Raw genomic sequence first — 26,116 nt, forward strand, 5'->3', positions numbered from 1 at the left:
ATGGTTTGGAGTATTCCACAGGCTAAATGAAGAACAAACGAGCGGCATGGCACACAGCGAAGGAGGAAAGATGATCATCTGCAGATGAAAGGCCGAGAGGGAGGAGAGCGAGCTCCATTGACTGCCACGCAGCTGTCTTATTTGCAAGGTGTTGAGAGACCTGTTTTTTCCTCCTCCCTCCTCCCTCCAAGAGGATGAAAAGATTCTTGTGAAGCCAAAAGGGCCTGCTATCATTTTTGGGCAGCTTGAGTGGTAGAGATGTTATTAGCATAAATTATCTCTGCCACCAAAGAGATAGAAAGGAGCAAGCTCCTTTCTGCTTTTCACACTTAATTGCCCTATTTACTGAACAGTTGCCCATGGACAACAAATGCACACGCGCGCGACGAGATGCACACAGGACAACAGGCAAACACAAGCCAAATAGGGCATGAGCGATACACTGAACTATCTTCCAAACGGAATTAGATACAGTATGACTGGGGAGGCCGTTTGGGTCCATTCAGGCGACATGTTGGACATGAAATCCACAGCAAAATGTTACATATCTTGCTTTCAGGGAGCCAAATATATGCTTACAAATAAAAAGTGTGAAATGCATGCGTGGCCTCTGCCAGAATTTCTCCAAACGTGTGCCAAATGTGTATGGAGGTGGATACTTGTTGCGTCAGGAATGAACTGATATTTCATTTTACAGCTTTTGAGCGAGCAGCTCGTCCCCTTTTCAAAGACGGCAAAAAAAAAAAATCCTTGTTGAAGTGACCCAGTAAGCAAGAGGGAAGTGAATTATAGATGGCTACGCCTAATGGACTCTTAGCTTCTCTTCACCTCACTCACCCGCCTCCAAGTGACTTCATATAAGCAGAGCCAAGTATGACACTTCAGATTTAATGCAGCGCAAATCCACTGAAAGTTCCATATTCTGTCGAGCTATTCTGTTGCCGTCAGGTGGCGGAATTAGCCGGGATTGACGTGATTAAAGAGGCATGGCTCTGTAGAAAGATAATAAACATTCCCGTGGAGAGGTAATTCTCGGCGGTGTGTCTTGTGGAACAGAGCGAAGGAACAAATCAAGTAGATTGACTTCATTAATTCGGCCGGCCAGGTCGGCTCCCAACCCTGGAGGCCCATAAAGGATGTTAATGAGGCTGATTGTATCACAGCTTCACCCCCATCCGACCGGAGCGTCCGAGCGAGTGAAGACCGTCCCTCCAGCCTGAGGGGGGGTCGGTCGCTATGGTAACGTCCTGAGGCAGTGACCACATGTCAGAGCGAGTCTTGGGGCCATAGTGGACCGGAGCTCCGGTCTGGATGAGGAGGAGTTGTGGAAACAATTGGTAGTGACTTGCCTGCTGCTGGATAGATTGAGAGAGGTTTGCTCTTCTTAAACCTCACACCGTGGAACTCATCCTTAGTTTTTTCCCCTTCTTCACAGTGAAGGGGGAGCGGACATCTTTGGAAACTCAGCCTGAAAATAATGAATAAAAAAATTACTCAGCACGACCTAAAATAAAGTACATGTTCAATACAAGTTAAAACCCCCAAACCATACATACCAAATCCGATTTTTGGGTCTGCGATTCGATTCAGAATCGATTATCGATTCAGAATGATTTTAGATTAAAAATGATTTGATTGACAATGATTTCTGCTTCAATTTATAGATATGCAAAGAATTGTCATGATCTACTCCAGTCTGTCTCGCTAATGCTAATCAGCGCGTTACTCGTGGCACTTTTATCACTCAAAAAGAATGACTAGTCATACAAAATGCTTCAGGAAGGTATACAGAGAAGCATCTTGACAACCTACACTTCAAAAAAAAAAAAACTTTTATTGAAATAACTTGAGCATGAAATTTTGCTTCTATGTGGCTACAACTTAAATATATCAGAACGAGCGGAACCACACTGCCCCTAAGTGGCCAAATCGTGTACAACGTGAACAGTGCTCCCGATAAAAGCACGCACAAACAAAAGGTCAAGACAGTATAAAATAATTGAAATCAAATCAATTTTGGGACATTTACAATTGATTCTGAATCATACTAAATGAGAATCGCGATTCTTATGAAAATCTATTTTTTAGCACACCCCTAATATTTATCCACACTAGTCATTATTTCATCCAATCCCTCTTTCCCTGACCTCTCTCGTCCTTGTCTTGGCATTCGCACCGGACGGGGTGACAGTACCGTGAGCGTGTAATGAACAATTATAATTGTGTGATAAATCCCCACCGCAGCGATTTGTCACCTTGCGAGGCGCAGAGTCGCTGTTGGTGGTGAGGATGATATAGAGCGGCAGAGAGGACACCCCTAAATGGGCAGAGAAATTTGTGGCACCTTTAATGACATTGGAGCGCAACACATCAACATGGAAAAAGGAGAAGTAACGAGACTTTTCATTTCGAGCTTGAAGGATCGGTCACTTGCTGCAGAGGACTTAACAAGTGGTCTTACAAGTTGGACACGGGTCCGCTTAGAACCATTCAAATATGCCTTAAGTTCGGATACGTAACAGCCCTTTTTTCCGATTATAACGATCACACAGCATGAAGAGGTTTTAAGATTACAGATGTCTAAAACAACTGCTTAATTAAAAAATAAAATAACGTATTGCTTAATCACGGAGGGCATTGAGTTCATCTTCATTCAGAGGTTTTCAGCTTGTCAAAATGTGCTAATTTAAAGTTCATATTCTTTATACACTCTGTCTCGGTTGGCTTTGGTTTTGGACCCAAGTGTGGGGAGGCAAAGCGAGGAGGCCATGGTAAAGACAAAAAAAAAAAGAAGGGTTTTATTAATCTAAAAAAAAAAGGGGGTGAACAACGTGCTGACAGGAAACAACAAAAACAACAAAGTTCTAAATCAAAGCAAATTCAAGTGGCATGACGAGGAACTGGCAAGACATGGGAGAAACGACAAAACTTGGAAACGACAATGGACCGACACAGACTGGACAAACACAACAGACTAAATACACCAACACTAATGAGGCACACCTGGAGAACACAATAGGCTGAGTGCACCGATTGGTCAGACACACTGGGAAGGGAAGGAACACACAGGTGGACGTGATCAGACATAACGAGAGAAGGGGAGAAATCAGGAACACATGACAAAAACACCAACCACAGACAAAAACAACAAAACACACCCATATTAAACATAATCCAACCCCTACAAAACTGAAACATAACACGGTCTTTGCGAGAGAAAAAAAGTCGTGAGATTCTCTTCTTGGGATGATTTGAGGGAGAGGTGTTAATATAATGCAAAATTCTGTGTTCAAAGATTACCGGTGTGCACCTTTTATTTTCTAATTGCGCTCGTAAAATTTTTCGGTTGTTAAAAAAGTTCATCTGAAGGCGTGACACAATGGCTGTAATGTGACGACCAAATGAAATGCAAATAGAGACTATACATCTTCACAATGGTAATAAACAATGGTAATAATGTTCATTATTCTGGGTGTACTTCACAGTTGTGTGCTACTGCACTATATCATACTGATTAGCGGTGTACATCTCTCCAATAAAAGATATCGAATTCTATATAATATATCTCGATAGATACTAGGGTGTGATAGTAGGACTGTTAATTTTGAAATGGAACGATTCGATTCGGTTCAGTTGGATTACAACTCGATTCAATATGGTACGGCTCAATTTGCAAGATGCATTATATTATTATTATTATTTTTTTTTTATTAGAGTATTTTTCTTACTCTTAAGTGCAACACACAGTCGTGCTCTTACTTGGCTCGCTCGCAGCAGAGCGGCTCTGGCTTCAGGCTTGCAGTAAAGCGGTGTCACTTTACAATCAATGCGCATCCGAGAATTTAACAAAATAAAAGCATTCAATGTCGTTCAAAGGAGTCACTATAAGACAATTTAGCAGTAATAAATTAAAGCTGCATTAAGAAAGTTTAAATGAAAAAATGACAGATTTGTACACATCTATATGCAGAAGCAATGCCCTGATGTGTAGAGCAAGCCCTAACGTGTTTACAACTGCGTCGATAAGCCTATAAAACACCTCTAAATAGAGGCATTCGGGCCGCATGCGCTAAGAATGTGACGTCATGCGCGCTCCCGTCTCCAGGTAGAGTTTACAATTTTTTTTTTTTCCACTTCCGCGTTGTTTTAATTTCTTTTTTTGTGTGTGATTTGAATGTATTGCTGGAGTGCTAATTTTTTTTTAATTTAATTAAAATTGCGTAGAAGAGGATCTCACCCGGAGACACTTTTATATTGCTGAGTATGGAATCTGCCGGGAGTTGAAGTCACCTTTGCTAGTCTGTAAATAGTGGCGTCTTGGCAGAGGAGTTTCTGTTCGCGTACAGGCCAGCGTGGCTCATGCGCGAGCATCATGGAGGCTGCATTAACACTTTAGTCCAGAGGTGGCAGTCGTGTGTGCTTTAAAGAATAATGCATATATTTGTAGGGACTGGGGTCAAGTTGTATTTTACCATTTTTTTTTAAATGTGCAGAAGTTTGCACGTTACTTCATGTTAAAAATTAGATAGCTCTTAATAAGAAAAGATCTTTTTATGTTTCATTTGCAGTAAAGTTGAGTCATTTTACTTTTTTTATTTTGTATTTTATTTTTTGTATTTTTTCTGGAGAGCTCAGTATTGTTCATTCGATAATTTTACCGATTTGACATGTCATCATCATTGCTCTCTTTAAAAAAATATATATATTATTAATTTTTATTTTGAATGTGGGTGAGTATGTGTATGTGCGTGCGTGTGTGTGTGCGTGCGTGTGACCTATTAAAAAAATCCCATACCGTTTACCTAAACCGAACACTTCAGAATCCAGCCAAAGTCGTGAGGCCGTCAGGAGATCCGAGGAAGGACCAAAGAAATGAAAGGAAATTGAAATCCAGCACCGACCAGACACCACCCACCACCCACCGGGCCACCAACCAGAGTCCTTCACCAACCCCAGAGACATCTAAATTTCAACAAATCAGGGCGACCTCAAGAGACCAAAGGAGAGACTGAGGAAAGGAAGGAAGGACAGACGAAGCAGAGTGAGAGTTGAGTCATTTTACAATGTGTATCCGTACTGAGCTTAACAAAATAAAAGCATTCAACTTTGTGCAAAGGAGTTTCTGTATCACAATTTAGCAGAAATAAATTAAATAACAATGCATTTTGTGAGGACTGGGGTCAAATTGTATTTTACAGTTTTTAAAAGGTGCAGAATTTCACAAGTTACTTCAGGTTAAAAATTAGTCGGCTCTTAATATGAAAAGAAAATTGCACTGAGCTGTCACCTTTGTCTTACAAACGCAATTATGACCAACACAAATCAATGTCATACTCGTTTGTTTTTTTAACAATACAGCACCTATTTTTTTTTATAATTTTTTAAAATATATGAATTGTTATAAAATTACAGATGCAATGACTAAAAAACACAACCATATCTCTATTAGGTTAAAATTTCTTCCCACTTTTATGTTAACAAGAGTATGAAAAATTAGAAACAAATATTATACACTTTATTATAAATTTAGATATAAATTGAGACATAAAATGTGCCAAATTTGCGATTAATCCCGAGTTAATTATTAAAGTAATGTGATTAACTACGATTAAAAATTGTAATCAACTGACACCTTTACTCAGAACGCATAACACAATACAGCGCTTCACTTATAAACATATCAGTTGTTTCTTTATCAATGCAAATTTTTTGATGATGCGCTAATGTTTACTATAATGGAGGGAATATTATTAATTTTTGTAAAAATCTAAACACACTAATTATTGCATGACTAAGACATTAAGTGATCATCCAAGTGTGAGGAAAAAGTGAAGAAAATGAAAAGTAAAAATGGAAGACAAAACTCAAAATGTGTTTACGTTATTTGAAACTCCGAGGCGTATCAAATCAAACATGTTGTTTCCTGTTGATCAAACAGATGCACAATTTGTTTCACTGGTTTTCCAGACACATTCATTCTGAATGAATGTCTCACTTCTAAGGGGAGAATCAATGTGGAGCTGGGAGGAAAAACACCACAACTAATCTAATCCATCACTCACACAACCAGCTAACAAGTCCACACAAACACAAAGTCATGCTCAGATGTGTGGCCAATTTTGCGAGCGTGGATCTAATTCTAGATTTCACTCTAATCCAAAAAGATGTAATTAATTAATCAGATCATTCCCTGCCACGCATGGCAGGACACACATCTGTGCAGCCGTAACGTGGAGGAAGCCGGGCTGTGCGGCGGCTGCCTCATCAACAGCCCTGGAATCCACGACGTCTTTGAGGGGGGGAGGGAATTAAAAAAAAAAAAAAAGGGAAAAAAAAGGTGTCCGGGTGTCCCAGAGATAACCTCCCTCAGCGATTACGTGTGTGTCAGAGGGCCACAAACCTGTGAGGCTGTTTGAGGTAACACAGCCGGCGTGAGGGAGGCAAACATAAACTGTGCCACTTCATCTGAAAACAATGGGGGACGGGACGCCGAGTGTGTTCTCATCCACATCTCCATTGTCTGCCCACCTCTTTCACTCCTCCTCCGAGCATGGAGCATAAGCGGGGTGAAAGAGGCAGGGGAGGGGAGAGTAAAAGGGGTTGTAGGGGGGAGCAGAAGAGGGGGCAGCGGGGGTCTGACTGTGTTCTTTCTCCTCTGTCTGTGTGCGAATGCACAGACGGTTCACTAGTAATTTGATGTGTGTCCCCGGGGACATTTGATGGATTAAAGCTAAGCAGCTCCATTTCGCAGCACCACCTGATCTTCCACTGCCTGTGCCCCATATAAAGGCTGGCGTGATTGCTGATCTCAGCTAGTCTGACAGTGTCTCTCTCTCCCTCCTCTGCGCCTGTCTCCTTCTCTTCTCCTCCTCACTGGTCCTTTAAGCCGGCCGCATCACAGGAGCTATCCAGTGCTGAACGGGATCACTTTTATTTATTTATTTTTCACTTTTTCTGGGGGAAGCTGAGGGAGCCAGAGTGTACCACACAGCATTGCCGTTCACCACTGGTTTTCTTTCTTCAAAAAACAAAACAAAAAACATCTCATGTTTTTGGCCGCCGCCGTCTTCATCTCAAGGATTACCGTCAAGCTAGCAGTGCTCGTGTGCTCCCTCCGAAGCTTTTTCTTTTTGCTCATGCGTTTTCCGCTGCGCTGTGTTATCATTCACTGAAACATGCCCCGCTCATTTTTGGTGAAGAAGATCAAACTTGATGATTTCTCTTCATCCAATGCGGCCACCAACAACCACCATCAGCACCTGGACGACTCGTTCACTTTGGCACGCTCCATCACAGACTCGGTGACCAGCCTCGGCGTCCGTCTGAGCGAGAATGGTGAGTTAACATGCCTCCGGTCTGCCCCGCTCCAGACGTAGTCAAAGACTGCTGATTGCAGCATGCCTGACATCCGCACACTTGACGGCATCCTCCTTTTGTTTTTGCATGCGGCGTACAGACGGTCAGCCAATAACATGTCGCTAGTGTGTAAATGAACGGCCGGCTGCTATTTGCATCAATATCCCGAATAATCCTCCCCGGCACCCCGCCCCCACCCTGCTCCCAGACTTTTGTTTTTTGACTCCAAGTGAAGGACAGACACAATTCAGGTCACAGCCACGGATCAGCTTATGTAAATAGGCAACAAAATGTGTGTCTAATCACTTGTGCGTTTGGACGACTGCAACAGCCCAGCACAGGCTGAATGCTGAGCACAAGATGATTTTATTTGGTCAGCAAAGCGAGCTAATAGATTGATGAACGTGAGAGATGAGTACATTTGTCCTTAGCTGTTATTGTCCTTGAGTTCCCATCATGGTCCAATCCTCCCTTGCCCCCCTCTTCCCCTCCAAATGGAGCATGCACAATCTCCCCACCCCCATCACTCCGCTACATCTTTCTCTTCCTTCCGGGCATTTGAAAACTAGCAGGGGTTAGAGTTTCAGCCATGTAGGCCCGTTGCTGCCGCAAGAGACATCAACACGCTGTGGAGTGCGGCCTGGAGGGAAAGTGCAGGGAGCGATGGGAAGGAGAAAAAGGAGACCAAGGCGCTTTAGGGCAACGGCGGGGTTGATCACGTGACCCGGATTGTACAGTAAACATGAAGAAAGGCGCACAGCCGCGCGGCGGCCAACGCTCAGCTCGGACAGCCTGAGCTGCACTCTGCGGCGCCGAGAGCGACCTTCACTCTCGCAGTCTGCTTTAAGCTCACCGCTTCCATTTTGTGGCCCTGTTTAGACGACCATATGTGCCTCTTTGTTATCATTTGTTCGGATAGCTTCACAGCGAGGGAGGCGTCACAGCCCACAGCTTCATGCTGCCAGAATGCCCACCTGTTATTCAAGCAGGCCGCTGACAAATTTCAGGCAATTTCTGATGGATCGCTGTGAAAGGGAGGATCAATTGTCTCTTTTTTCCCCATTTACACTTTACTGGACAAATAAAGACACGTCCTATCTCATTCTGAACATTCTCTAGCTTATACTTTTGATTCCTTTCCTTCACTATTGTTACTTTAAGCAAAATATATATTTTTTATGTCAAGCCCACAAAATGGTCAGAGATTAATTACCGGCAAACATCAAGCATCAGCATTTCTGCCGTGCCAGGAGATTTTCTTCCCCCATTGTGGAGACATTTGACTTGAGTGTCTGTCGACAACAAAGAGGGCTGGCTGAGAGGGTCCATTAATTACATGCTTGCTTTGCATCTGAGGAATGAGCCGAGGAGGCTGTAAAGGCTGATACAGCCAGCGTGGGTCCGAAAGGATGAACTCCACGCCTGACCTTGAATCATTGAAACCAGTAAACAACTCTGATAAAAAGGAGACTAACACCTAACATCGAACCAGGACCATCATTTGATTTGCATTGTAACTGTTTACATGCTTGACGTGGCAACTAATATTTAATGATTAAAAAAAACAAACTGTAGCATTATTCAATGCAAATGATGATTACAAATATTTTGACTTCAATGCCTTCCGGAAAAACACCATCTGTGTGGGTCGACCCTTGCAGTATAGCATGCTCGGGTGTCATGGCTGTGGCTGTTTGGACATTGTACTCCAAGAGTACTTGATCTGATTTCCAAGTGGTTTCTTGAAGACACTTGAGCATTCCGGCTGCATTAAACAGGTGACCCTCTTCACAGGCCGATGCATGTCTCACATTGTCAGTTCTCAAGCAAACTATCACTGTGCCCCATTGATCCTTCCTCCTGCTGTTTTTGTCCTCTCCCAACAACTGCACTATTTTACACCGGATATCCTATTGATCAGCTCAAAACTTTGAATTCCATTAAAAAGCCATCAATAACCAATTTCCACTGCTTGCAGCAGGCAGTATTGTGGGATGTTTCTCAGGGAAGAAATTCCATCTCAAATGCCCAACCTAAAGAATAAAAAGGTATATTTCCCCTGAAGGTAAAATGCATTTTGAATGCTCCTGAGAGTCACAGCATGAGAATGCATTGAACTCTTTTGGATGCATTTGAGTTTACCAGTAAGCCTTTTGAGCATGTTGGCACTCGGCTGCTTCAGGAAGGAAATGAGCGAGTTGAACGATGCCAACGAAAATCTCTCACAGCATTCAGGCACTGAAACATCTCTTCCTGCTTTGCTGCATCACTCTTAACCCTGTTTAACCCTTATGAAGACTTGTTGCTCTGCAAAAAAGGGACATCCAGTTTGATACAGATGGAGATGAGATTTTGGAACGGGGTGTGCGGGCACCAAGTTTATAGGAATAATAAACATTACATGTGTGTGTGCGCGTGTGAGTATAACACTGAAAAGCCATTGTAAAATGATTGGATAAAACAATAAATCATTTGTGATTTGTGTATGAACTCAAAAGTAGAAACAACAAATTTACATTAAAAACAATAATTACTTAAAATGTACATGAAATTTCAAATAACAGAAATAATGTTATTAGGATTTTCCTTTAGTGCATGTATTGTAGCATAAAAAGGTCTTGTTTACAACATTTAGCTTGCGTTACGTAAACGCAACTGTTGTTAGTCTGTGTAGATTCTCACTCTTTTATTATTGTGACTAGACTCAACATTACAGAACAATTACCTGTGATAGTCTACTTACATTGTTTTTGAGAAAGCCCTGTGATTATTTTTTGTTTCTTAATTTTCCTCTTTTCCCTTCAAACGGGCACTGCACGGCTACCTGTTTCTTATTAGGGCCTTGTTCTGGTCGTAAATCCCACACCACAATCACACACCTCATTCAATGTGTCAATTGCTTTATGCTCATGACTATTTACATTGTAGATTCTCACTGAAGGCATCAAAACTAAGAATGAACACATGTGGAGTTATGTACTTAACAAAAAAAGGGTGAAGTAACTGAAAACATGTTTTAGATTCTAGTTTCTTCAAAATAGCCACCCTTTGCTCTGATTAGTGCTTTGCACTTCACCTCCTTCAGTACTGTTGGAAAGCCATTTGAGGTGACTACTCTCGAAGCTCATCGAGGGAATGCCAAGACAGAGTGTGCAAAAAAATGATCAGAGGAAAGAGTTACTATTTTGAAGAAACTAGAATATAAAACATGTTTTCAATTATTTCACCTTTTTTGTACAGTACGTAACTCCACATGCTCAATCCTAGTTTTGATGCCTTCAGTGAGAATCAACAATGTAAATAGTCATGAAAATAAAGAAAACGCATTGCATGAGCAGGTGTGCCCAAACTTTTGGCCTTGAATGTAGCTATTTCACCGAAAACACTTATCAGTATGCCAGGATCCCTGTATGGGATAATGAGAGCTTAGCAAGGAACGAACTTCATTGTTTGCATGTTACGTTTACATTTCACAGCGATTGTTTTTTTCTTGTGTGCGTTGCTTTCATTTCATTGTTGATTTTTCTGATAACTGGTTCTCATGATGCAGACCAATCTTTGAGTAGAACTCGGAAAAATAATAAGAAACTTTATATTTAGGTTTTTATTGATGAAATCTGCATTTAGAGCTTCTCCGACACTTATTTTATACTTATTGTTACAACCGTAGGCCACACACTGGTATTTTCGCTGTAGATGAAGAAAATAACGTAAAGAATACGTAGCGGAAATGTCTGTATTCAACTTAGTGTAGGTGTGGCAATGCAAGATGGCTGCTGCCGGCTTCACTTCAGCATAAGCAGTCCAGGCTATTGTTTACGTCCGTGCTGTATCAGCCTGCGAATCCACCTCAGAGTCTGACGGTGGTCTTTTTTTATGCTTTGAGCCTGGACAGCATGGTAGCGTTTTCATTTCATTTTGTTGCTATGGTTTTACACACGCGTTCGGGTTGGCTAGGATCAGGCTAGCATCACGTTTACAGCGGGCGACTTAAATGACATATGCGCGCATGGTGATGTGATGAGCGCATGACTTCCATACTATATGTAAGTCCGTGGATGATGACGGCGCATTTTGGGATCAAAACATGCATTGTCAAGCGTATCGGAACGCTGACAGTACGTTCTTTGCACGTTGAGAAGTACCTGAACGTTCAAGGGAGATTTTCAGAACTGCCGGAGCTCTGGACCGGTGCGTTCGGGCCCACTTAAAACATTTTCTATTTAAAATATATTCCAATTCAGCTCAGACCTATCTATCTAAGAAGAAAAAAAGTTTTTCCGAACCTTACGTGGGTCGCAGGCAAGCTGGAGACGATCATTTACTGAAAATTGTTCCATTTTTCATCTTTTATGTTGAGCAAACACCTCATTTTTTACAGCGTGGTAAGACTCGTGCGCACTGTGACAGTGTCGGAAGTTAGAGCACACTCACTTTAACGCCAGAGTTGTGTGCTCCCAGCCATTCCCAGCCTAATGAATATAGACCTATAGACCTCAGTGGAACTCCGACACGTCAAAATAACCACTTTCACCTATTAAAACCGCTGAAACTCGTAAAGCGTATAGTCCTGTATTTAATCGATTAGCTTCTAAAATGGTCATATCTTGCTCTGCAGTAGCTTGTACTAATAGACAATGGTGTAAACCAAACTTCATTTTTTACGGGGTTAGTAGATCACTGCTCATATATTTTACTAACAAATATACACTAACAAAGATTGCCACAGACGTGTCGAATTACAACATGTTTCAAATCACATTAACGAGGCAAATAATTACCGTCCACTGCACTTACGCAGACTTTGCTACTAGTTCCATATGAGTTCAATATAGGACGCAATATTTAATAAATAGGGACAGTCTAAAACGCTCAATATAAAAAAGCTTAACATGGCTTAATGTTAGATAACGTTCAATCGCCACCAACATTCGCCAATCAAAATTCACGCGATTGGTCGTAGTTTTCTACTATTTAGCCACGTTAAGTATTTTTATTTATTTATTTACATTAATCACTTTAAACTGACCCTGGTTTTTGGTAACATTCGCCACGTTAGGCTTTTTCTCCATAGTGAACGCAAAAAATAGACTACGTCACTTACATGATAAACAAGTATTACCTTTAGGTATCTTGTCTATAATGCTTACATAATTAGCAGATAGCATCAGTTCTTTGTCAGCCTCATTCAGAGTTCTAAATTCTAACACTTTTTTGTGTAACTTAAACAAGCACAATATACGCTGTTCAGGCTCCTTGCCTGTCCCAATGAAAGAAAATCAGTCCTCTGTTTTACATGAGATTTTTGCCACTTTATGAGGCCAACGTAGAGGGGACAGATAGTGGTCTTTATGAAACTGAGGGGGGACATGTGTCCTCCGTCCCCAGTGCCATCTGCACCCAAGCACCAGATGCATCCGTGCAGGCAATTGGTCATAAAACATTGTTTTGCTATTGCAGATAGCAAGAGATTATGGCTATCTTATCATAGCAAGATTGCTAAAATGATGAGTTTAGGGTAGGCTTAGGCTGTTTAGATATGGATGTCAGAACCATCATTTGTCAACCGCACACTAAGTTGAGCCAAAGAATCGCATACATAACAAGACGTCACCTTCATCTAAAAAGGCTGCACTGTCAACTGCTGGGGAATTTTTAATAAGATACCCTCAGTGGGAAGTTGCCAGCTTCCTCAACGCAGCTGAGCTCATCAGGTTTTCCTGCATGACTGCACTATTGTGTGTACAACCTGTGGGATCTGGAAAAAATGCAATTATCTCTATGTGCGGCTCTTCCACTATTTCATCCAACATGATAATCATGTAATCAGCGGCATGTCACCGTGTCCTCATCCATCACAACCGCTGGCCAACTGTGTTTGCGTGCGTCTCTTTACTCAGGCTACATCCAGGATTACATCACGCCATCTGTATACCAGGGGGAGAAGAAGATGGAGCACAAGCTGGTGTCGGACCCGCTGTACACCCATGTGAGCAGCGGCGGCGAGTACTGCGACCCCGACCTGAAGCACCCCGACAGCCCCCAGTCAGGCATGACCGCCAGCGGATTCTACAGCGGCGAATCGGAGGCCCTGGACGAGGGTTACACCATGGATGCCTTCTTCATCTCGGACGGGCGCTCGAGACGGAAGGGAGACGACGAGGGCCGCGAGGGGGGTTCGAGAAGCAGCAGCGCCAACGCCGGCCTGCCGGAGAGCGGCGTCGCCGGCGCGGCTCGCCACACCTGCAACGAGTGCGGCAAGACGTACGCCACCTCCTCCAACCTCAGCAGACACAAGCAGACGCACCGCAGCCTGGACAGCAAGATGGCCCGCAAGTGTCCCACCTGCTCCAAAGTGTACGTGTCCATGCCGGCCTTGGCCATGCACATCCTCACCCACGACCTCAAGCACAAGTGCGACGTGTGCAGCAAGGCCTTCAGCCGGCCGTGGCTCCTCCAAGGTCACATGCGCTCCCACACGGGGGAGAAGCCCTTCGCTTGCGCCCACTGTGGCAAAGCCTTCGCTGACCGTTCAAACCTCCGCGCCCACATGCAAACACACTCTGCCTTCAAGCACTACCGATGCAAGCGCTGCAATAAGACCTTCGCTCTCAAGTCCTACCTGAACAAGCACTATGAGTCAGCTTGCTTCAAGGGCTCCGCGGACGAAGACGACTCTGGATCAGACAACTAACGGTGTGGAAGACGCAGGATTTGGAACCCCCGTTTCAGGTTTGCAAGCCCTGACCCAGTTGTTCACTCTGCTCTCCATGCCTTTTTTTCTTCCCTTTTTTTAGAAAGCAATATTTTCACTGAGATTATGAAGAAGCTCTAACGGCAACGGCAAAGACAATTTCAGAAGATGCTGGATTTTTTCCCCCTGCACAGTAGCTAATCGTCCACAGACAAATACAATCAAAAACCTTCCCCAAATAGAAACTGTAGTTGATAGTTGTACACATAAGCAACATGTGCTCACACCAAACACACACACATACACTGACACACACACACACAATTATATATGAGGCCTGGCATGTGAATTTTTATCAATGACTATACTAATATCAATAGTAATAATATTTAGATTCCTGATATTTTATAGCAAATAGTAATGAGAAAATTAACAAAAAACATAAAAAAGGACAGTGTTCTTTGGCTTTTTTTTAGAGACAAAATGACCTCTTGTATTTTTATGCTGCTTTTTATTTGCTAAGAATTGAATTCTTTTGCAACTGCCAACTTTTTACGAAAATGTGAACTCTATAACAGTATTTGCAAAAAAAAAAGAAGGGGAGATCATTTTAAAAGGTAAAAAAAAACAACCCCCTTTTCCACACCAATGTTATTTTTGTATTTGATTTTTCTAAAATTATTTTTTGTGCTCAATAGCCCTTGATCGAAAAGCATCTTTGTAACTGCGGGTAATCCAAACATTTCAAAGAAGCCCACACAGGTCCCACACAGTGTTTCAATTCTGTCAGAGCTGTGCTGTTCCAATGTGCAGCGAGCGGGCCTGTGTAACAGGTCTCACACTGAGTAAGTGGTCAGCCATTTTGGGCGTCCCGTGTATATAACAAAGAAAACACTCGTTCTTCCTCCAACTTGGTGGCGAGTGAGCGTCAGCTGCCTTTATGGTGCACCGTCTTTCCGAGAACGAGCGCTCCTCACGTGATGTTTGAGGTTCTCCTCGTCCGCCAGTGTGACCGCGGGCTGACGCTTTACTGACTCGCGCACCCTCAGTTACAAAGTGACTCTTTTATATGTCGCTCAAAGCTCTGTCCATTGTTTAGCTGCATCTAATTATCATGTAAATACTTTATTTATCTATTTATTTATTTTGGGGGTATTTATTGAAGATTTAATTGCTATGTATTTATTTATTATTTATTATTTCAAATAATGAACATTCATTGAACTTGTAAGATGCTGCTGCTCTTCAAAGAAAATGTTTATATGCATGAAAACTGTAGAGAGTCCGCGGGACTTAGTTTTTAAAGAGGAACAATGTACAGCGTCACTGCTAGCAGAGGTCCATCTAACCAACGCCAAGCTACTTTTGTCTTTTCCTCATGTCAATAACTTTATTGACATGGCAAGTGACATGGACAACAATCACACACTCTAAAAAGAGAATTGTTGAACCAATTTAAGATTACAAATTAAATTGTTGACCATCACACGATTGAATTAAGTTAATCCAAAGTGAATATATTAAGTTGAATTAATCATTAAACTTAATATATTCACTTTGGATTAATTTGGCATTAATTTATGAGTTGATTAAAGCAACACTATTGAACTTTCTGTTTACAATGATTGTGGCGGTGACATATGAACAAAAGTGGTATTGTTATGTCAGAAGGAAGACCACATTTCCTATGAGGACAAGCGCATTGCGTCGTTTTTTTTTAGCTCACGCCAGCGAGTGGAATCTGCCAATGTTGATCCTTGACTATCCTTTCATCCAGGGTAGCTTTTGACATATGCCATAAAGCAGTCAGCACATTTGTAGTTTTTTCTGTGGCGGTGTTCCTGCCATCCTCCTCAAAGTTGCTTAGTGCCAGTAAAAATGATACAGATACCCTCAGGCCATGGCAAAGGTACCATTCAACTACTTTTAAGTCGATGTTTCATCAGAAGAGTTATGAAAATATTTGATTAAGGTTGAAAAAATCCTTAGTGCTACTTTAACCTTAATATATTCACTTTGGATTAATTTAAGTCTATATTAAGTTTAATGAACTAATAATTAATTTAACTTAATATATTCATTTTGGATTAACTTACTTCAATCATGTGTTACCAATTGAAATGATTTTTTTTTTTTTAGTTGGTCAACAATTCACTTTGTAATCTTAAATTGATTTAACAATTCTCTTTTTAGAGTGCAGCTGTCCTGTTTTCACTTTGGGCAATAAAAAGAAAACAACGACAAATTTAGTGGCAAAATATTCTCCGTCTTGTCTCCAAAAGGATGACGTCCCTTTTCAGGACCAGAGATTTTCTAGCCCCCTGGAACAAAACAACTCAGGCAATAACTAACTCCTTGACTCAGATGTGTTGCTTCTTGTTGGATCAAATTAAGAGTCAAGTAATGTCGGCGTGATCGTGTTGCATCAAGGTTTCAAGGGTGCAAAAGCAATAATGATGCTGGTGCAGTGAGAGGCTGCTATTTTATCTTGTGTTATTGTCCCTGTTGTTCTACAGAGCAGCTGTGTGAGGGACGTTTATGATTTAACACTATTCAATTATTCAACTACTTATCTGTGTCCAACGTCCACGTCAAATAAGTTAGCGGCTGTAAATAGGTTTTGGAAGTTGTGAAGCTTGTTTGAGTCAAGCGGCACGCTCCAATGCACATCCAAGTCCCCCGTCATTTGTCCCCGACTACTCCCTCACACCCCATCAGCCATCTTCATCCCAACTGCCTCTAAACAGACCCGCAGAGGATGAGATCCGCTGAGGCGGGATTGGCGGAGGGCGGCCGAGTGTGGGAGGATAACAGGTGTTTGCCGACAGACTGCAGATAGGGAGCGTAATTGAGTTGGTGAGCAACCTCCAAGGGAAGGTCAAGCACCAGCAGGCAAATGCACTGTCAGCTATTTGCATATTTCAAATGGATGGAATGAACGCAACCCCCCCCACATGCAGGAAAAAAGAAAAAAAATGAAGAAAAGAGGAGTTTCCGCTCTGTTTATCCATCCGCTTTATCCTGTCGACGGCTGTCTCAGCACCACAGCTGAATCACTGCGTGAGAGCATCCAAACCACCTGTCTCCTCTCTCCACTCGCAAAAAAAAACACACCATTTGGCACATTGCTGAATTATTGAACTTTGAACCGACGCACAAATCACTGCTTGCATTACTCTCTCGTTGCTTTTATATAAAATGTTTTTGCAAAGCCGGCGACAGCAATTTAATATGGAGGATAAAAGGATTGAGATGGGGAAAAACACATCATTTGTGGATGTGCAGCAGGCCGACTACACTTGCATTTGTACACTTGTAAAAGTGGCAGCAGATCAGATCACAGACGCTAATTACTGGGGAGGCGGCTCAACTTGATTCTTCACTTCCAAATTGAGACCAAGTGCAGCATTGTTCCTCTTTGACAAGTTTGTACATAGAATTGTAAATACATCACAGCAATAATATGCATGTAGACATTTAATTACCCTTTCTATCCATGCTGTCTTATTTTTATTTATTTATGTAAAAACAATACAGGTACCAATTACAATCCGGGTGGCCACATGAATCAGGGAGTGTCTTGGTTTCCAAACTATTTGTAAGACAAGGCAACAACACTTCTGTGTATTCTCAAAGAATTGATCATGCTCTGTTTCTTTTTTTTTTTTATGTGCCCAGCTTGGCTGTGCAACGAGAAGTGCCAAATAAATATGATTTCCATGACAAAAGCCTTCAACATATGGTTGGCTGCTTGAAACCTTCCATATGGCCCTCAAAGGAAAAAAAAAAAAAACAGATTAAGATTTTCCACTTTCTTGCTCTCTCCCTCTCTCTCTTTCTCTCTCTCTCTCTCTCTTTCTCTCTCTCTCTCTCTCTCTCTGAAAATGAAGAAACGTAAGCCATGATTGCTGAGGGATGTTTTGGTTTCTCTTGTTCTGCTACAATTTATGACGACAACAATAGCAATGATAACGTTAATAAAAACAATAGCACAAGCAATCTGCAAGTCTGCTCTTATTTCTTTGGTATATGCAATAAATGATTTGCTTAAAGGATTAAAAAGGTTTTCTGGTTCATAAGCTTCTTTCTTAAACCACTTTGTATACAACACACTGCGTGAATACTATCACCAATTATTCACATCTCCATCAAGGACAAAACATGTTCAGACAAAAATATGTCTGTCTGTCTGTCTATCTATCTATCTATCTATCTATCTATCTATCTATCTATCTATCTATCTATCTATCTATCTATCTATCTATCTATCTATCTATCTATCTATCTATCTATCTATCTATCTATCTATCTATCTATCTATCTATCCATCCATCCATCCGCTTTTAATTTACTATTTGTTATGCCCACCCCCACACCCCAGGATGAAGAAACTGTGAAAATAGTATCACTTATAAAATAGTTTATTGTAATACTGTATACATCTATATTTATGTGTGAAAGGGGAAGTGGTGTCTTTTTCAAGAATTCCTCGTCAACATTAAATCAGTAAGTTAATTATGACAGTAATGCGCCTTCAGATGGAGCCTCCTCTGCCATTGTTTGAGCGGTTTTAAGAGCTTTATTGTCAATTTACTTGAAAAGTCCGCACTAGTGTGAGGCAAAAAAATGCCAACAACCTATTGTTAAACTTGGGTAGCAAGCAGGGCCTGATGACGCTTTGAATAAGAGCTCCTGAGACGTCTGCGTTATGAAAAGCCCAAGCATCTGTTTTAAGCTCTTCCTGGTCATTAAATTTTTAATGGGACATTGATTTTATGCTGCAACGACTCTTTCTAAGTGACTCCAAAGCCGGCGAAAAATATGGAACAAAATAAAAATGAATCATGACAGTGGACAGGGATTATTATTCTGGGTTTTTTTCTTGATTGGGTTCTAGGGAATGTGCAACACTTGAAGTGAATCGCTTGTGCCCTTCAGTGTCCTCCAGCAACTCAACTGCAGTGTAACAAGACAGCAGGCCGAGCTGTGACAAGACATATCAGCTGCACACTCTTCCATGTGAAAAATAAGTGAGGCTGTTAAACAAAAGGCAGACAAACCGCATCAATAAATACATGCTGGATCCTGCTCTTAAAGTCAAAGGACTGTTAAATTGTTGAAATGCGGAAACAACAGGAAGTTGATGATTTCAACAGCTCAAACTTCACCCTGCCACATGTTGCACCTTATCAAATTTTATGATGCGGGTGAATAACTGCCTTCATTACATAGCGACAGACTGTAAAATGGGTACCCGTGGAATCCAATTACATCACATTTGGGTGAGCAACGTTCCCCTGCACAGGAGCAGCTACGAGCTCATCAATGCCGCGAGACAGGCGAAGAGGCACCGGCCCTGCGAGCACATCAACAAAGACGTCCGCCCGCCGCCGCACACGAGCTGAGCATTTCAAGTCAATTATTGAAAGCAACCTGCAAAATTGAGCGTGCTACGCTCACACTTCAAAGATATTGACCTGAGGATGCCATCATCGTTTGAGTGAAAATATGACTGGCTTCTGATGGAGAGAGTGGGGTCACCGCAAGGTTATGCACAGCTTGAGTGTGCTCGCATAACCTTGATACTCAATGCTGTTGTTTGTCTCTTATAAAACAAGGGATACTTCATAATATACAGTACACCAATTAAGTGCATTGTACTCAAGCTGAGACATATACCATGCAATACATATCTATATTGTTTACAGTTTATAAATATACTGTACTATAAAAAGTCTACACACCCTTCAGCTGTACAGGGAGCTCTCATGTGGAGGGGACGTTCCAAATACCAGGCAGTGTTGTCACAAACCTTCAAGCTTCTGCCGGAAAGCAAAAAAACAACAACAAATGTCCGTCAAAGTTTACAGGACTAGAAAATGTGAAATTTATTTGGGATTAATCAGAAGAACTTTGTAGGTATGTGCTGTCTCCCATATAGCATATTTGAACGTGAATGTAAATTCTGACCACACAGCCAAATACACACTTTTGAGTGGGTGTGCACACTTTTGCAACCACATTATCTCAGTTATTAATTCATTATTTAGCCTCTCTAAAATATTTTTTTTCTGCAATAGAGTAGCACATGTTGTAAGTGGTCTCGTTTTATATCACAAAATCTGGTATTTCTACCAGGAAGAGTAAAGTGTAAATATACAGCATACACAGTATTCATAAATATATACATACACAGTTCATCCATGTACAATGTACACATACATAGATACAGTATATACACAGTAGTGTATACATTACCTTTCAAAAGTTTGAGGTCACCCTGACAATTTCATTTTTCATTTTCCATGAAAGCACACTATTGTAAATATATCATATGGACGAGAAATGTCCCTTTTCTTTTTTAAAGGAACATGTTGACATCTAGACTGCATTTCTAATACATTTGGTCTTATTTAAAAGATTACTACTTTTTTTTTTTTTTAAATAAAACAAATAAATACAAATACCTGTAAATTAAGAACAGTTTAATCGTGACTGGATGATAATGTCCTGTACAAATGGTGTGTCAGAAAAGTAACTGGTCTAGTGTTACAAAAGATATGATCAATCCAAATTACAAATGTTCCCGTTGAAAGTAATCCACCTCAATTTTAACACAGCCTTCTCGTCGGCCATGCCTTGATGCACTTCTCGAGAGATGCTTCCGGGATCCTAAGCAGCTCCAATGTCACAGCCATCTTGATGATATGATTTTAGGTGAAAAAGCGGGGTTGCTCAAGCATAGTGTTCTTCTTAGCCAGGAACCGTTTGATGTTCAGGGCATTGTAAGCAGGCATGTCGTCATGGTGAAGCAGCCAGAAATTTGCCTCTTCTCGCACACTGAACACAGCAAACGCCACCAAATCAATTTGTGGATTTGTAGGTTGAACGTCTGGCCCTCAGGTATATCACAGGTTGTGACACTTGTCCTGGAACCTTTCTGACACACTTCACATATGGACTATATACGTATATCTAGTGGTGTAGTCCAGGGCAGTGGTCCCCAACCACCGGGCCGTGGACCAGTACCAGGCCGTGGGCCACTTTGGACCGGGCCGCGGCGGGCCGCACAGTTGAAAGAATACAAAACTGACTATACTTCCGGTTAATTGATTAGCCAAAGCTTTAAAATATTTTATTTTAAAAAGTGACCGGATTCTCTCTGTTTAAGACTCTTGACGCATGTCAACATGCTAATTAGCTCAGTCGCGTAGCGCTGATGCTAATCGACAAGTTAGCAAAATGAGAAAAACAACGGACTAATTTGGAAAGTTTCCTTGCAACGGAGAAAAGGCCCAGTGATGAGACAACACAAGAGCCTATGACCAAGAAGAAAAAGAAAGGTGCATGGACTTACAACTACAGGTGATTCCCACGCATGATGGGCTCTGCGGCGAGCGGCTCTTAATTTAGCGTTATGGTGAGTGAGTTACTCATGGACTTTAGATTTTCTTTTGTGGTGCCTTGTTACATATATATGTATGTAAATATTATAGTTACATAAAAATGTGGCTTCACCTTTATTGTTATATCTACAAAATACCCCAGTTTTTGAAAGCTCGTATCATTCATAAGCATTACCATAGTGACCTCACCATATTAAAGCATTGTTGTTACCCTTGTTATTGTGTTTGTGCTGCTAGTACAGGTAAGAACCGGTCCGCGGTGGAAAAAAAGTTGGGGTATACTCGGCTATACGGCGTATACCCACTTCTTTTTCAGTCAGCATTGAGTACACACACTTCTAAATCCCCCCTGATGCAAATGGTTCAAACATGGCCTACCCTCCTCTGCCTCTAATTGGCTGGTACCCCCTGCATTTGCTGATTAGATTGGCTAACTATTAGCATGACTGATGAGCCAATCAGAGGCAGAGTAGGGCGGGTTATGTCGAGGAAAACAATCATTCAAATTGCTCTCAAAGGCAATCCAGAAATTTAGCTCAGGCGAAGTGATTTGCCCTCGTACATGGGACACTTGATCGTGACGTGGGTTTGATCCCAGGGTGGACGCTGCTGGTTACACGCTAACTACGTGCTCTAGTTTAGTTTTATAGTAGCTACTAGGCTGGGGCTTGATTTACATAAGAATGGGGAGAAATTGTTCAAGATTCAGCCCAAAATAAAACTGAAGTCTAACCAGTCTGTTTTCACTATTTTTGTTCATTGTTCACTAAAATATAAGTTATTTTATAACATTGTTTATGCTGCAATTTTCCCCCATGATAAATACATTTTATATTATTTCAGGTTGCTTGTGTTACCAGTAGTAACAAACCGTTTTTAACAAGTCATGATCATTTAATTATTGTGACTAAGTACAAATGACGGATTTTTAATTCTTACATTTCACCGTTTCTAAAAGAGGGTGGACTACTAAAAAAGTGACTCCAAATCATTGAGTATAATTGTCTATACAGTACAATACATCATTTCAAGTCAAGTCAAATAAGATATTTTCAGTAATTTAGCAAAAAAAAGTAATGTATCACAGTGACGTATATACAGTTATAGTAAAACAATTTAGACCAACTGTGAATCTTTCCACATTTTAGTCAATTTAATTACATTTAATAAGGGCTGGTTGCATCAAATGGCTCACTTGCAACTGGTGCCATCTACTTTTTTCCCATGGGAGACAAGTAGAAGCATATCCTCCATGTAATTAGAACAACTATCATTACTTCATTTAACACTCCTTAAAGTGGCGAAGGCCCCTGACGCTGACCCTTTGTGTACGCGGGACGCCATCTGTTGGCGGAACACTTGACGACTGGCAGCTTAAACAACAAGGCACAAAAACACTTACCATTTGCTCCAGTCGTTTTATTGTATAGGAAGGAAGAGTGTGTTTTTTTTTTTTTTAAAGGTGAAATGCAACAAAATACAAAACTAAAATCTGACAAGAATCCTGACAAGTATCTGTGGCTTGCTGCGTGGGTCCAGAATCCAAGCAGCTATAAGTGGCCATTTAAGGAGTGAACAGTTAGTCTGTGCACATTGTGCATCACAGGAGAGCTGCTCATTAAAACCTCCATTCCTCAGTGTTTCATCAAGTGCGACTGCCAAGCTCTTTAACTCACTGTTCTTGATGTTTGCGCTGTTTGTGGAAAACCCATCTGTTTCCCCGTCTCTCTGTTGGCAAAGGGTCCACCTCATCCGTATGCTTCACTTTTTGAAGTGATGTCAGAATCACATTTTTATGCATCTAAAATGTCCAACTTGTCATCAGCACTCCGGCAAAAGTCAACAGGGGCACGTCTTAAATAGCATCCCTACCCCTTCATCAAGAACAAAGAAAGAAATTAGGAGAGTTTGGAGGAACACAGTTGAGCGTTGAGTATTTGCTTAGTTAATAGGAACATTTTGAGGCAGTGGCATTTGATATTTTAATTACTTTTAAATAAACTAAATAATCCAGGACATATTGTTGCGTAAACAAGCAAGATAGGAATTTATCATTTCAACATTGGCATATCTTTATCTCAGCAATTAGTCTAATCTAAACAATGTATTCTGAATAATATTGCATTTGTGAAATAAGAGTAACACAGAATAATACACCGGTGTTTATCCATCTCAGAGGGTTGCCATTTTACTCTGTACCGCCACCTGCTGCTGACTGAAACTGACGTCAATGTGCCCACAGACTGCGAATACCAACTAACAAAATGCTGAAAACAGGCGAGCCGTAACCTTCGCAAGCTTAGCTTGTGGGGACTTGACATCAACTTCAGCGTGTGTTAGTACGTCACTCACTCGTACAATAAGTTATTCACGACTGAGCTGGTACCAAAACACTGCTCCGTAATTTGTATTTTTTTTTTAAATAAATAATGAAGCACGAGTAAAAGGAGATACTGCAAGATTAAAAACATTTGTTTTGTGCTAAGGCTAAAGTTAATTCATTTCAAGGTAAGTAAGATTATAACAGAGGTCCAATCCAGAGGGAGGAAATCCTTTCATGGGCAGGTTTAGTAAGTGAGAGCTATAAAATAATCCACATTATTGAACAAATCAGCCTTGCATTGGACCACAATAACATCTACTTTTGTTGAAACACTGTCGTGATTTCAGACAGAGTCATCATTCCCAAAGCTGTGTGGTATGACAAGCGAAAGTCACCGTCAGAATCATGATCACTTTAAAAGCATGTCAGCGTGTAAAAGAAGAGGGTGGGGAGGGGGAGGGTATAAATAAATATAGCTCATTTCTGGCAGGTAATTTTCTCCAGCTGCTCTAAGTGTGACAATCCCGCAAGGACTGAAAATCTAATATTAACAGCAAATCATTATGTGGGAACCGTTCTTGCGTGACCTGCGGCTGCACCTGTGTGACTAACTCAATTGAAGTCATTGAGAGATGTTAGCTAGAAGAACGCATCTCCGCTTTGACAGCAGAGGGTCGAACAGAGCGTAGTGGGATTCAGATGATTTACATGTTTATGCGTCTTGACTGACAGGGTTTCTCCTTTTGCATGCGATGCTGTTTATTTTGGTGGGGAAGGTGCATGACACATTCCGACAGACATGGAAGCAATGGCTCAAATTTGATGCCGAGTAAAGTAATGAATGCCGGGGAGTAAAATGTCACCATACATATTTACCGTATGTGCAAATAGAGTTGCACACTCCACTGTCTTTATGGCATAACTGTTGTCTTTCAACTACGCTGTCAGCTCACAGCTCTCTCAAATTGAAGAAAGCTTGAATAGTTGATCAAAACAATCACAAGATTGTTGGTATAGCTGCATGTATTTTGCTCAGTTTCATACAACAAAGATATATAATGTACAGATAGCACAGCTAATGATTACCAACTATATATAGAGCTCTTTCATGTTGAAACTGATTCCCGTGTGACCAATTATTTGTCATAAAAGGCCCTACCAATGTAGGTGAAAGAATTTGTAATAATTCAATTTAATGACCTGCCTCTTCTGTCCAAGAAATCATTTTTAATTGTCTCATTAGAAGACATGATAGCTACCACCAGTATGTGTTGGACAACAATGGTTCTGTTTCCGCAGATCTTTTGAAGATTTACCTGCGCAAAGCCCAGATGTCCTGTTTTTGTAACCACAGCAACCTGCGCAGCTCTTTGAAATCTCTGCAAAAAATAGAGCAGTACAGTAAGTTAAGCACTTTGAAGCAGTACGCCTGTATCATGCAACAGTCTACTCGACCTCATTAAAGAACAAGTTACAGGATGGAGGGCTTGTGGCGGCTTATTTTTCAGATTAATTGCTGGCGTGAATTTCAAAGAGGCACCCTGATCTAAATACCAAAATAAAATGGCTGTTTACAAAACAGCAGTCCAATAAATTAATTCACAACACTATTTTATTAGCTGATCAATTTCATCCACGGCAGCTCGAACCTCTATCTCTTTTTTTTCTACCGCATGTCTTTATTAGGGTAACAGACTGGGTACACCCTGAACTGGTCGCCAGTCAATCCATTTCCCCCCCAACCATCACAAGCCTATCACAAGGCATATAATTGTAAGATGTTTCCTCAAGAGCACAAACAATAAATCATTCAAAACTGATGCCCCTTTCAATTGTCGGTTTACCACTGTTGGATTTATTTTTTATTTTTATTTGTGACTTGATAACATTGTATGTTACACATAACCAATATGTGGTTTGTTATGGGGTTCAGTATAAATGTAACAAAACATCATATCGAGTTTAAAACCCCTGGGCGTTATTTTATTTTGAAATGGCTTGGTCAGAACCAACAAAAAGCCAACAAATGGTCAAATAACGCCCAGGGGTTAATGTTACTGTAGGCTGCAACAGAAAAAATACTAATGATTCTAGTTGTCGAAATAAACAAGTTAACTATCTCAAACACAGACACACACAAAAACATTGGTTTAATTTACTGACCACACGAATCTTTTAAAAACCCAAACGTCATTGTACGGGTAACTTCTGCTGCAAACTGCCATCGTAAACATATTTTGCTCACTGGTTTTAACAAGTTGTTTAACATCAAAACGCAGTTAAAGCTAAGCGGAAACAGCACTGTGATTGGCAGTGACACAATCCAATCACAAAGCT

At 41.1% G+C, this 26,116-nt stretch overlaps 1 protein-coding gene and 1 long non-coding RNA gene across 3 annotated transcripts in view; one reads left to right on the top strand and one right to left on the bottom strand.

The window, feature by feature from the left end:
* Window positions 1-26,115, bottom strand: part of LOC144035967 (uncharacterized) — a 69,157-nt gene extending 43,042 nt beyond the window's left edge. For both annotated transcript variants that reach the window (XR_013288545.1, XR_013288546.1), the window contains exons 1-4: window positions 25,943-26,115; window positions 25,096-25,158; window positions 19,795-19,872; window positions 1,350-1,468 (exon numbers count right to left, since the gene is read on the bottom strand). This is a non-coding gene — a long non-coding RNA (uncharacterized LOC144035967). The remainder of the gene's footprint in view (window positions 1-1,349; window positions 1,469-19,794; window positions 19,873-25,095; window positions 25,159-25,942) is intronic.
* Window positions 6,672-18,049, top strand: scrt2 (scratch family zinc finger 2). Its single transcript, XM_077545970.1, has 2 exons — window positions 6,672-7,335; window positions 13,257-18,049. Exons 1-2 carry the CDS (start codon window positions 7,176-7,178, stop codon window positions 14,048-14,050), a joined length of 954 nt encoding a protein of 317 aa, XP_077402096.1. The 5' UTR covers window positions 6,672-7,175; the 3' UTR covers window positions 14,051-18,049.
* Window position 26,116: the final 1 nt, after the last annotated feature.

The sequence above is a fragment of the Vanacampus margaritifer genome, chromosome 1 (assembly GCF_051991255.1).
Source record: "Vanacampus margaritifer isolate UIUO_Vmar chromosome 1, RoL_Vmar_1.0, whole genome shotgun sequence".
NCBI classification, from domain to species: domain Eukaryota; kingdom Metazoa; phylum Chordata; class Actinopteri; order Syngnathiformes; family Syngnathidae; genus Vanacampus; species Vanacampus margaritifer.

Coding starts and splice junctions, on each gene's coding strand:
- scrt2 (XM_077545970.1), top strand. CDS start 7,176: ATGCCCCGCTCATTTTTGGTGAAGAAGATCAAACTTGATGATTTCTCT. Junction 7,336..13,256: donor CGTCCGTCTGAGCGAGAATG/GTGAGTTAACAT, acceptor CTCTTTACTCAG/GCTACATCCAGGATTACATC.